Source organism: Dysidea avara, chromosome 3 (assembly GCF_963678975.1).
Source record: "Dysidea avara chromosome 3, odDysAvar1.4, whole genome shotgun sequence".
In the NCBI taxonomy this organism is placed as follows: domain Eukaryota; kingdom Metazoa; phylum Porifera; class Demospongiae; order Dictyoceratida; family Dysideidae; genus Dysidea; species Dysidea avara.
The window spans coordinates 11,357,845-11,372,246 of record NC_089274.1 but is presented as its reverse complement, the minus strand read 5'-3'; the positions used below and the strand labels follow the sequence as shown (position 1 = coordinate 11,372,246).

The following is a 14,402-nucleotide window of genomic DNA, read 5'->3' as shown; positions in this document are numbered from 1 at the left end:
GTGAAAAAAGATGTGAAATCCAAGGTGGCGGCCAAGAAATGGCTGTGATGGTAGGTTAATGGTAAAAATTTTAATAACAACAATTCAGGTGAATTTGGTGCCGCTTGGTCTTGGCACAAAATTCACTTGAATTGTCGTTATTAAAATTTTTACCATTAACCTACCATCACAGCCATTTCTTGGCCGCCACCTTGGATTTCACATCTTTTTTCACCATAGCCTTTTTGAGGGCCGCACTGTTTTTTTACAGCTTGGCTGTTTTGGATTAGATAGAACTTATTCTGATGATTATGATGATGACGATTGGCATGAGTAGGTCTTAATAGTAGTGTATTACCCCACCAATCTGCACTATAATCATCGACTTTGATTCGATGGAATACTAGAGAAGTTGTAATAGTATTGTATTACAGAGTTTATTAAATTACTTTTGTAGAATGCACATTTTTTGAGGATTTCTAATAGAACATACATAGAATGTTCTAGAACAATCTAGATTTTCCATTGGTAGATCTATAATGAAATTATGAACTTTTCACTATTGAATAGATTTTAGCTAGAATTTTCATTTATAAAGTAGAAATTAAGTGAAGTGATCAGCCGTGATAGCAGTGGCTCAGTGGTCAAGGATATGGGTGTTCAGTATGGAGGTCCCTGGTTTGAACGCTGGTCAGTAATTATTTTTTCTACATTTTTCATGCACATTTTTTACCCCTGTAGTGACTGTTCTATTAGAGTATTTCAACCCAGTGATTTACAGCTGTTTGGTTTTTGCTTTGTAACTCTATAGCTGTCAGTGAGATTTCTTTACAACCACAAAAGGTTTGAGCTATGATGGTTAACCTGTACACACACTGATTGTTAATAAGCGGTTTACCCTGTAGGAGTGACAACAAGTTGGCCTTTTTTAATGCAAATAATCATCCATAATTCTATGACTATTAATCAGATTAGCACTAAACTTGGTACAGGATTGTACTCCAATACGTTCTTAAAGTGAACCAAAGCTCAAGACAATTGAGCTATGCATTTGTATTTTATAATGGTTTTTGTTAAGTGTGCGAAAAGAAGAATCTAAGTCCCCCGAGCCTCCTAAACAAAGAAACAAAAAAAACCAAGAAATTAAGGTGAATTTTGAAGGTATATATTTCACGATTGCATTAGGTAATTTTGCTCAAATTTGGTATGTGGGGTGCTCAAGGTGGAGGTCATTAGCAGTATAAAAATGATAACAATTTGAGAAGAGAGCACAGAGCTATGTATGTGTGAAAATCATGTTTAGTTTCTTCCTGTAAATATGTTCAAGGTGTGGCACGACAGCTTTCTTGGCCGTACGACACACTACTGTATGTCTTAATACATGTACACTGACTTGGGGAGTTTGCATATTTACTCAAGTTCCCTTGGAGTTTTATAACTCTAGATGGCAGGAACAGTAAAAGTGAGTATACTGACTGTACAAAATAATCCACAGATGGTCAATATTAATTTCATGATTACAATTACTGTAGTTTCATTGTGTTCAGTTTTGTCCTATATCTATACACATACATACATATAAATAAATAAAGAAGGTACATTATTGTCAATGCAGAGTGAAAAAAGCGATGATAAAGTTTCATTCTACAAACTCATGCACATGACTAATATGATTTTATTCTTTGTGAACAACAAAGTACAATGGTGTATAGGTAGGTTTGGGTATTTTTGTTTCAAAATACTGTACAGTTTCACACATTGCAGTTATGCAAGGTTGGTTACTGTACATATACAGTCATCTGTCATTCGCCCAGTATGGTTAGGCCATACATTATTTTTACTCTTGCCAGGAGTGACCCAGCAGGTAAAGGAAAATATAAATATCAACTGCACCTGACTGTTTCGTAAAATATATGACCGCTCTACTAGAGTATCTCTATAGTGTAGAAGCTAAGCCCTCTGTGAAAGAAAGTGGAAGAGCTACACCCCTCCTCTGAGAGAGACTTGAAGTAGCCCAGGAATTCAGTGCGCTGGTATAGTAGTTCCTTGTATTTGTGACTCTATCTCATGTGTGTCTGTGTAGAGAATCGAGATTACATATCACAACTTAATTTAGCTGACACGTACAGGAGGCAAATTGCCATCGGAGGTATGCATGTAGATGCACATATTACTAGGAAACATCTAATACTGTGAACTTACAAATGGAAAAATTTGACATGATACAACTGGATTAGTTACCAAGAGCACTAAGGGTGCTATCAGGACCACATTGGCCCAACACTCCACACAACGATAGAGACTCCAGTCATGAGTCTTATCACTATACACACACTGATAGTCACAGCAGAGTCTCCAAGTAAGACTTGGCCCATTGTTCATTTGGTTGATTTATTATTATTATTATTAACACTTTACAGTGACCAGCACTGAAGGTCTGACAGCAACATGTGCTGCAGCCCGGCTTAGGATTACCTAACCTAATTTCAAGGACTTTGATTATGACTTTACAGTACTGCATACAGGTACACAATAATTACAATCAATGGTATTGGGGGTACAGTACTGAAGCTCAGGGCTAACGGCCATTAAAAGAAAAGGGGGTTGGGGAGTATTAAAGCATCTACTACACTGTATACCCAGTAGTTATAGATTAAAAATGTGTACATAAAAGATTAGTCTTGATAGATACACATAGCTAAATCAATTGGGGGTAAGGCGTTCCATAATCAAGGGATTCTATTGAAGAAGATAGTTACTACTGTTCCAAACATATCATATTCATTTTACCACTTGTGGAAAACTACGTAGCTATGAACTAATCACGTGTATTTAAAAAGAGTGCGGGGGCGCCAGACATCATACCGGAAACTTAACACTCACTAGTGACTTCAAGACCTAGTTATTGGACAGGAGCATGACCTCGGACCGGCTCACCCGGCCTAGCCTATAGGGCCGCCCGGCATAGCACTAAAAGGGCCGGGGTAAGCGTTTGTCGCATTTCAGCACTTTGACCACATCTATAGTTACTATGAATCACACACTATAGTTTAACCTTTATGTATACCTTTAGTAGTGTGTTGATAATACAGTAGGTACGTTATCCTTGCTTCGTCGTGCTCTAAGCGGGCTCCACCCTCTTTTATCGGTTGCATGCGCTTAATGATGAGCGTCACTTTATTAGAAGGAGGCGCTAATCTTCAGATGCATCCACTAAATGCACAATCAGCTAGCTAACACGCAATTTTCAAAAACTAAACAGTTCTACTTCGAATTCTTTTTTTTAGATAAAACAGTACATAATAAACAAAAACAAATTATCTTACATATGGGCCTCAGCGACCTGCACTGCAATCGGTGCCTCAGCAATGGGACAGCGCAAACTGGACCTGGCACCGCGAATGCACATAATTGCAGACCTCAAATTCTAAAACCAGACATGAGATGATGTAAATTTCAACTTAACCCAAGTCTTTTCAGACGGACTAACTTTAAGGATTGAATGCAGGAGCGATCAGTGATGATGATAATCTGATATCAGTGCAGGAGCCCTGGCAAGACTTAGCTACAGTACATAACTTACAGTACAAAATTGTAACTATGTTCTATACCATATGTGTATTTTGTATGGTACATACCATACAGTGTTGCCAGATGATTTGCTCCAAATGTTCATGTGAAAAAGTAAATTTGTTCATAAAAAGTTCATAAATCCATAGTCACTTTCCGAAAACTAGCTACACATTATAAATAGGTGGATCTCTGGGTTAGTAGGGCACTGAAGAGCAAAAAAAAAAAAAAAAAAAAAGGTTACCACCTAAAATTGCCAAAAGTTCATGAAAAGTTCACAGATTACTCCAGGTTCATAAAAAAGTTCATAGATTATTTCAGGTTCACAAACCAGCCAAAAGTTCATAAAAAGTTCATAGATTATTTCAGGTTCACAAACAACACAAAAAGTTCATAAATCTATGAACTTTATTCACAGCATGGCAACACTGATACCATATGCGTATACGCGTACGGTACCATACGCGTATGGTACGGAAAATCGTACCATCTGAGTATAGGCTATAGCTAACCTGCTTTGTATATAATATCAAGCAGAAGGTTTTTACACTGTCGTACCTTTTGACTATGCCTGATGGCACTCTGCTTTCATTTCTTTTTGGGGAAGAGGGAGTGGGAAGGGGCCCGGCTAGTCTCTTAGCAGTTTCTGTAATTCAGTCAAGATCGAGCTAGCTAGGTATATACCTCTATAGAGCAATCATATTTTGGTCTGATTAGCTATTCTATTCTCTAGAGCTGAGATGTATTTTGCTTTACTGTAATTAAGATATAATTTGCTTTACTGCATGATGCAAACCTATACACTGTTAAAACTGAGGTGGTCATAGCACACTTAACCAACAGCACACCCTTTGGGTGCAGGCACACTTTCAGGATATAGTGTGTGAAGCACACAAGACAAGCAGTGTGACTGTATATTGGTGTACATGTCATCCTTTATCATTTAGAGGTAGTAGGATGTATAGAAAAGCATCAATTTTTATGTGCTATAAATAAACTTATTTTGTGCTAAGCCATTACACAGACACACTACAATAAAATGTGTATTCGTGCATAATTATGTGGTATGTCCTAAATGTGCTGTACATAGCATGCACATGCACCTGTGGTGTATGTGATGTGTAGGAAATGATTGTCAACATTTGTCCATTAGTTAGCAAATATGAACCCATTTGTCCATTAGTTAGCAAATGTGAACCATCATCTCCTACACATCACATACTTCGCTGAAGTATGTGATGTGTGTGTGTGTGTGCGTGATTTGCACAAAAGCACATTTATTGTAGTGACAGTTCAAGTTGATGAACAAAGCCAGTATGTTTGTATCAATAAAGTAACCAATTTGCATCAACCAAGAGTAAAACTCTTGATTAACATTAACTCATAGAATTTCCATTAGATTAATCCAGTGAACAGTAGAGAGATGAAAAAGATAATCAGTGGGGGCCCATACATATCTTAAGGTAGCTTCAGCTGAGTGAAATTAAACCCACAATTAAACTCCAGGCTTGGTGATATAGGTTTATTATACATTTTGAAACAATGTTTTGGATTGGAAAGCAGTAAGTTGCTGACTGACTAATAGTGTTGTGTACTGTTTGTAGATTGTTGACATTCCAGGAATGTTACACCAATTGTGAAACTGCAGATGATGTAATATTTCACAATAATACTATGATGAGTGGTTGACTTTGATAATAAAGCTGTCACATTCTACCCTTCCACTCCTGAATGCACAAGTGCTTTTTTTCTCCACAGTGGAAATGCTATATATTACTTTGAAAGTACACAAGCTGGTATACTATAGTAATGTATGTTCTTTAGAATAGTCAAGTTAATTATCTAGCTGTTGCATAGCAACCATATATACACTGAAAACGCATTGTAAATTTTAATTTTTATTTCTTCTTCCACGCAGTACATTGTGGCTGCAATTGCTACACATATATTACTTCCTATTGGATTCATGATCCATTGTTTAATTGATATAATGAAAATTCAAAAATCAGGCCATTATTGCATAATGCTACTCCTCCTTCATACCTGTAATAGAGTTTATGATGTAATGTAATGATGTGACATGATGTAATAATTCATTATGCATATACTTGTAATATTAATATTGTGTGCAGTAGTTGTAAGAGTTATAGTTGTTATTGTGTGCTTTCAATTATTGATGAATAATATTATATACAGTGGTCTGTTCCGCTCATAAAAGATTTGCCCAAGAGCCTACACTTCCCTACAATTATAGAACAATACCCACAATATGTGATAGCAGCCATATTAATTAATTTGCATCCATTGGAAAATATAGCCAATTTTTTACAGTCACATATATGTATATTATTTCATTAAATATTTTATTCTATTGTTGTTACATAATCTATTGTTTAGCTTTAATTTGTTAGTACACTATAGCTTCCACTTAAAAATGGATATTTATGCCTGATGGCACACACTAAAGGAGTGTTGAGCAGACAATTTTAATCAGATGAGCTCGAGAAGTACAATGTAATGATTGCTCAAACAGAGGAAGATCTGGAGAATTCTGATACAATAACATCGAGGGAGGTAGCAAAGAGATTTTACTGTAGAGAAAGCAATATTCCAGTTTGCAAATTAATGTAAATCTAGCTGTAGCGTAGCATTATTAGCATAATTAATTGCATGTGCAACAAATTCTTTTTAAACTGAATCTTTGCTATTGAATGAGGTATGCACATTGCCTACTGAGGAAAACATAACATGGCAGAGATTTTATGGTGAGTTTATGAGTTCTGATGAATATTTCAGTAACGAATGTATGTATATATATATTATCTGGCATTGTTTAATTGTTAAGTGTGTTGTAACCACTCACTACTTACTGTGGATGGGACAATGTGTTTAGCTACTCTTATCTGAATGTATAGCTATACTCTTTAAAGTTAACAACATCCACGTTAATTTGTGCTGTAGGTCCAGTGTGATGAATGTGAGTGGTGGTACTACTTACAGTATGTACAAACAAGAAAAGTACGCAAACATAAATTGGATCCTCAAAAGAAGAAGAGTGTATATAATAGATAAAGATGCAAAGACAGTGAGGGGCCATGTTGCACAACTGATAACACTTACAAAGTTCATTTGTCAAGTTGTTAGCTTTGCACAAGCAGTGCAAAGCTAGAAATGTTTGTAAAGATAGCCCATTGTAGCTAGGTGATGGCAAGGCTAGAAGACACTGAGAAAAGGCATAATACGCATATGGTATGTACCATACGCGTATGCCTATACCGTACGCGTATGGTACGGAAAATCGTACCGTACGCGTACGGTACAAAATACGCATATGGTATAGAACAACTACACAGTAACAAAGTTCAGGTCAAGAGATCCAATAGATCCCACTCCGGGGAAGCTCGAAAATTCTGTAAGAGCACTGAGGAGATGCAGCGGCGGAGGAAGTAGTTGATATGAGGGGGGGCTGGACTGACCCAGACTTATTTCTATAGTTTGGTAAGGTGAGACCAAAAAAAAAAAAAAAAAAGGTCGCAACCAACTGACAAGAGCTTTCCACCTCACCAGCTACCATTTCTAGCTGATAAACTACATAAAAATCCTTTCATAGCTCGCTACACACTGACTACTTTATTAGAGTGACTGCTCTATTAGAGTATCTCGATCTTTATCACAGTTTTCAGCCCCACTCCAAGAAAGATAATTTCGGTGTGATATCATTCTGAGGGAGGGCTAAGCCCCCCCTCAGCAGACCGAGGGGGGGCTTTAGCCCCCTAGCCCCCCCCTTTCCGCCGCCTATGAGGAGATGGCAATACGAGCAGCCTGCTCAAACAGTGACCGGACAGTTTCCTTCGACACACAACTAGCAGTAGCCACTTGAGCAAGTGTTTCTGGCATAAAGTGACCCAGACATCCTATCTCGATAGAAATGAGATCAACAACTAATCCAGTACATTGAAGATCATACGGTAAAGAGCCATATCTATCTTCCTTCCAAGCTCTTGCAGCCAACAAATGTTGCTGAGTATAAGTGGGAACGGTCACCTCCCACTAATACCCAGCAAGCTATAAAGCTATATGTTCCAAGCTATAAAACAGGTGGAACATATAGTTGAAAACAAAGCAGAATGGCTATTTTGAATTTCAATATTTGATAATCAGACCATGCATTCACTCATACTATGTGTCTGGAGCCATTCTTTCCTCTGGTGCAGTAGCTATGCGCTGGTTCACCAGTCATAAAAGAAGCCGGTAAATGAACAAAAAATTGTTTCATTGCTTTTACTTTTAGCTACTTCTATATCCCCAAATCAAATGTAAAATCCTGTAATAATTTAGTTTGAAAAACATATAACAGTGACACGTATATTGTAGCTATATAACATGCAGGACGTGCACTTCAGTATTTATAGTACAGAACAATCAGTTTGATGATGTACCTATTTGGCTATTTCATATTAGCTATTATAGGTGAAATATCCTTATGGTAGCAAATTAAAAATGTAGCTCAATAGTAAAGTTTCCTTTATAATTAGGGGCATACCCAGGGGGTTTCCAAGAGTTTCAGGAAACCACTTTGCACACTACATGGAACATCACACTACATGGAACATCACACTACATGGAACATGGACTTCAGGTTTCCATGCAGAATTTTGAATTCATGATGCTTTACAAAATTAATCTGTTATCAATGGTGCTTCACGTAATAGCAACACATATCGGTGTAGTAATATTATAACACCAATTTTTTGGAAAAAAATCGAGCAAAATATTAACTCTAAAAATATTAGCCACTTGGCTGCATGCTTCTTTTCACAATTTCCTTGTACACCCCTGAAAACACTACCATACTGTATCTCCTGGAATATTTCTTTAATTCAAGAATAGCATTCATTGTGAGAGCTTATGCTATTTCCAAACTTAATTCTAAAGAGTGCAGTTAGAATTGATATTGTGAACCATACATGAAGTGGTACAGCTTTTCCATAATTTCATAACTCAGGAAAGTTGCATTAATCTTGTGAATCTCATTCCTTATAATATAAGTAGCTGTGTTATTAGGACCAGCTATACTATTCATATTAAGTATAGCAGCAGGCATTCCTCCACTAAGACCAGGAGATGAATACAAACCTAAAGGCTCATAAATATACTGCATAGTTATAGAGCCAGTTCTTGCAATTGCAGAGGAATTTACAGTTGGCACGGCTGGACAAATGTTCAACAAATAACTTACAGCTACATGCAAGAGGAAAATATTTTTATCTTGAGTTGGATTATAGAGATAAAAGAAAAAAAAGGTGTGAAACAAGAGAGGTTGTCTACAGATATATATATATACACTAATGGACATTAACTGATCTCTATACTTCAGTCTATAGCAATGACTGAATTCATGTCTACGTATATATCTGCAGGTATAGATAACCTATCTTGTTTCACTACCTTTTAGCTATTCCTTTCTTTCACTACTTCTCTTTCATGATCCATAATCCAACTTAGATGCCTTTGTTACTTTTTAAAAATATAATTATAACTAATGAACCTGCGCATATCGCATCAAAAGAAAGAATGGTGCCAGGCATGCTATAAAATTAATTTTGCATCCATATAACTGAGAAATGAAGTGGCCATTAAGCTTTTGTTTTCAGCCATGTTCCACCTGCTACACAACAAATTATTTTAGCTTTTATTAATAATTTGGTGACCTTAAAAAAGCATATCTGCAATCAATCCAGTCACACTGACTGGAAAATACAGACAACATACTTTTTGTTAGTAATTCACACTTAGGAGAGCTAAAACACATATTCCACTTACCCAGTTTTCTAATACTGTTTTCACATGGTCACTCAAAAGTTCCAGGTTGAGCAACCCACTTTCAACCCAGTTTCTTTTCACAAACAATCATCAGATGATGGTATTCATTGAGTAATAATTGTCTTCTAAGCACTCTATGTATTAACCAAAAACCGCAACTCGCTTTTACTCTGCAGACCTGCATAATATAGTTAGGCGAGCCTGAGTGAGTTGAGTTGCATAGAATAATATTTGTGCATGGTTAAAGATTAGCTATACGTATGCTACATGAGTGCAACCCAGGTTGAACCCTACTGCTTTGTAGGGTTGAAACTCTCTTATTGTATTTTATGACTTTGAGGTTCAACCCAGGTTGAGAAGCTCACATGAATGCACTAATTAACCCGGGTTGAATGTGGGTTAAAGTGACCATATGAAAGGGTGTAAGGTAAGTAAGTCTCTTCGTGTCTCGGGGTCATTGACAGTCATCTGTGATTATAATTACACTGTTAAAATTCAGGTGTACCAAAAGCACCTTTAGGGGTGTCCAGTTGCATGTTTAAAAACAACTCCCTTCAGGTGTTAGAAAAGGGTGCTGTGGTAACACTTAGAGGGTGTGAAAGAAGAGTGCTTAGGTGCTGCAAGAAATATAACACCAGAGTGTAAAAGTGCTACAAGTGGTGTAAGTCCAGGGTGTGTGGTGGGATGCACTGTTAATTTCCAACACTTTCGTGGGGGTGGATCTCCTCCTATACCTTCATTTTCATTGATGATATATTTAGGAAACACATATTATGACCTGTGAAATACAGTAATTCAACATGATTACAAGTACACTTACTTCCTTGTCTTTCTACACTTTATATGTAAGTTGCAATTTGTACTTATAACGTAACTACCAAAGAAACTTTTAATTGTGGGATTTCATTCACGGAAACACCCTTGTAGGTGCAAAGGGTGTTCCCATTACACCTCATCAATGAAATATAGTTGTATTGATTATCATAATTATATAGAAGTGCAGCATTTCATGCATAGTAAACAAATTTCCTTTAGCACAATGTAAAAGCATTTATGCAGCTATTGTTTGGAAAACCAATCCACATATGACCGAATTTGACAAAATAAGGCTTACACGCACATCCACTTTATGACTTTGAAGTACCATAACTCATTCATTATGTAGGAGTATGCCATTAGTTTCCAATTTTGAACTGGTATTTTACTATGCTATGGAAGGACTTTGTGCAAATTTTAGGCCAATAGCTTGCTGAGTAGTCAAGTTACAGCTGGTTAAAGTCAGAAAATTGGATGTGTATAGAAGCCTTGTTTTGTCAAATCCGGTCACATATTTATTTTAGAAGTTTGAGATAAATGGTTTAGATTTAAAATTGCCAAAACACACATATGAAATTGAAATTACACCAGAGATGCGTCAATTTATTACCTTTCAGATACTTGTAGTATTCCTGCCAAATAAGAAAGAAAATCAGATAACTTTAATGAGTGAGCTAGCTAGCTCACTACAGTAAAATGCATATTTGTGCATACAGTATGTGATGAATTAGATAATGTCTTGATTGGTGTTCAGGGGCTGTTTACAGCACAGTCCACAAGTGCAGTCAGTGATATGCATGGAATGTACTTAGGTGGGGTAAGTAATATGTAGGAGATAATAGTTCACATTTGCTGTTTAATGAGGCAAATTTGAACTATCATCTCCTACACATCACATACACCACAGGAGTTCACGCTATGTACAACATGTTTGGAGCATATCGCATACACATGACACTTTTTGTGTAGTGGAGGTAGAATCACAGCTGCTCACAAAGGAGCGGAAGGTGGGCTGTAGAGGAGTGGGAAATAAAGACTGCAATTGAAATCCAGACATGCATGAGGTTACAGAGCTGTGCTGGCTCCTAAGTGCCTGGTATATATGCAGCAAAATCAATTATCAACACAGAATAATATGTTGGGAATCTAAAATAGGCCATCCACCAATTCCTGTCAACCCAAGACAGTCAACCTTACCAAGGCCAGAAATTTCCATTAAACTTTTCACACCACCTGCACCATTAAAGCCAGCATCAAGTAGTTTGAGCTTAAAACCATGAACTAGTATGGTAGTATGGCTATACTCTCTGGTGGTATTTGATTTTGTCTGATGTGCAATTTGTATCAGTTTTGTAAAATCTGATACTATTAATAGCTACTATTATATTTCACTTGAAACTGCAGGTGTTTATCTTGCATGATAATTCAGGGCAGGTGCTGTTGTCATGGGGGCCGATAAATCACTTGGCCCATAAATAAATTGCAGTCAAGTGTTTCTGCCATACTTCTAACAGTGTTAGTAACTGTATGCGATTACATGTACATTACACCCTATCATGAGGTGTTAGATCTCTGTTTAGGGTTTCCAATGAACAATTAAGGTTGTTTACAAAATGGTAACACCCAACAAGTGTGACTATAAACCTCTTATGGTGGTTATTATTTTCAGGGGTGTTGCAACAACACCTCCTTGCAGTTGATTTTTAGAAAATCATAGGTGTCATGGTAGCACCTAAGTTTTAACAGTGTATGATTAAAGTACTTGGTAAAGGCAGAGCCTGTATACCAGAAGACCTTATAAAGGCCTAAGACGTTTATATTAACTTCACTAAGTATGTTTGAAAAGTAGGAGAAAGAAAAAATCCATGACTGGACCTGGGCAGCCTCAAACCTGCAGCCATCTGATTAATGCTTGAACGCTTACAGGAGTCTGCCAGGCGGTCAGGACATTTCCTTCTTACTATTTTCATGTATTTGTATCCATAGGAACCCTAAACAATGACTTATTATCTCAAAAAATCCTAGACAGTGATAAAAAGCTTTTAGGTGACAAAGTCTATAATAGTGTTGTACCGATAACCAAATTAGCTGATTATTCTGATAACAGATTCTGATACTGATAACCGATCTGATATACACTATAGCTAATAACACTAACACTCATCATTGTCATTACTAAATAACTTAGTGACATAGCATTGATATGCAACTCATTCTAGGACAAAATGTAAAGTTGGATGTAACTATACCACAACTGTACATGTCCACAAGTAAAAGTTACTCATGGTAACCAGGTTATAAGTACATTTTTATACTATTTCTATACAGTTGACTCTGAAGTGGCTGTCACAACATTTTACTTTATGGATGGCCTAAAACCTCACAGTTTATTTTTGGCATGGCTTGTAGTCATTAATAAATAAACCATTAGTACATAACTTTACTAAAATTCCATATAGCTTATGTTTAGCCTTCCCCACATCATTATAGTACACAGTGCAGGGCGATTTAGCATAACATCGGATAGTGGCCATGGCCAATTAATATTGGCCAATGATGCCAATGATGCTGATTATTGAACCAATTATTGGTGCAACACTAGCGGAGTACTATGCTATACTGGTAGGTGATGGTGAGTTGTAGCTACATAATAGGCATATTTGTGGTTGTTAATAGTTCATGATATCGCTGATATGTACATGCATGACTCATTGAAGAGCAAATGTGAACCTTTATCTCCCACATACCAGTATATGCATATCACGCAGACAGACACGTAGCTACCCACAAAGACAATTTTGCTAAAAGCATTAATTTACAAATTGCATATCTCCCACATACCAGTAAATACAAATCACACAAACACATATACCCACAACCATAAAAACATTCTTACTGATTGCATATCTCAGATCTGCATACAGCTGTACCGTAGCGTTATATCCAGTGTCAGTGATGATGATAGTGACTGTTGTAATATTGATTTTCACTAGAGAACTAGTGATTGCTACTGATCAGTGTAGTGAGCATAAGTTTCAGTCTCCATTCTTTCCAGGTGAGTCTTGTGAAGAGATTTACAATAAAAATCTGCAAAGTCATGATAAGCCAGGATATTACTGGATACTTGATGGGCCTAACAAAGTATATTGTGGAATGAATTATACTGGATCATCTTGTGAGGACATCTACATCAACAGCCCTGAAACTGGTGATAAGTCAGGATACTATCGCATAAATGGTGAAGGATGGACATATTGTAGCATGGTAGCAATTATGAGTTGTTTTCATATGACTGATGGTGTCATGGGAGGAGGATGGAGAAGAATAGCAAATATTGATATCAGTGCTGGTGATGCTTGTCCCAGTGGTTGGCGTAAAGATACCACTTCAACTGTTAGTTATTGCCGTGTGGTCAATGATACTGGTAGTAATATTTGTTCTTCTACCTTCTTCTCAACTAGTGGACAAAGTTACCAGAAGGTGTGTGGTAAAGCAAGGGGATATCAGCAGGGCTGGGTGCATAGCTTCTTTTCATATCACTTTGATCATCAAACAATTGATGGTGATTATGTTGATGGCCTTTCCATTACATATGGTAGTCCACGTCAGCATATTTGGACTTATAGTGCTGGAAGATTCGACAATCGTACAGCTGCAGCTAATTGTCCATGCGCTGGAGGACAAAATGCTCCTCCTTTTGTAAGAACTAACTATTATTGTGAATCAGGAAATGCCGATGTTGATAGCTATACTGCATATTTTCTTGATGACCCATTGTGGGACGGATCTGGTTGCATCACTAGTGTCTGCTGTGACAACCCTGTTCAACCATGGTTCTATTATGAATTAAATGAGACTACTGGAAATGATATAGAAGCCAGAATATGCTCAGCCATTTTGGATACCAGAAACGTTTTCATTGACCAGCTAGAACTGTATATTCAGTAACACATAATAATATTTTATTTTGTGCATAAACTTCTGTTTATATATATATATAATACATAACACATAACTGTAGAATGTTTAAAAAAAAGTACAATGTAAACACATTTGTATCGTAAACACATGGAAGAATTCAGAAACTGATGGGTCAATTTGATCAAGTATAAATATGTTCAGATTCAACAAAGCCAATACTACTCCATGAAAATTTGATTACTTTTTAAACAGCTTATGCATATATACCTCAAGCTGCTATCTGCAATTTGTTA

The 14,402-nt window shown here is 36.8% G+C and overlaps 1 protein-coding gene and 1 long non-coding RNA gene across 2 annotated transcripts in view; one reads left to right on the top strand and one right to left on the bottom strand.

The window, feature by feature from the left end:
* LOC136249359 (uncharacterized) overlaps positions 1–3,150 on the bottom strand; it is a 28,377-nt gene extending 25,227 nt beyond the window's left edge. The window contains exon 1 of the mRNA XM_066041323.1: positions 3,047–3,150. Coding sequence (XP_065897395.1) covers positions 3,047–3,134 — 88 coding nt within the window. The 5' untranslated portion in view covers positions 3,135–3,150. The remainder of the gene's footprint in view (positions 1–3,046) is intronic.
* A 2,671-nt stretch (positions 3,151–5,821) lies between these two features.
* Positions 5,822–6,635, top strand: LOC136251900 (uncharacterized). Its single transcript, XR_010699253.1, has 2 exons — positions 5,822–6,314; positions 6,511–6,635. It is a non-coding gene; the product is annotated as an uncharacterized lncRNA (long non-coding RNA).
* The last annotated feature ends 7,767 nt before the right edge of the window (positions 6,636–14,402 follow it).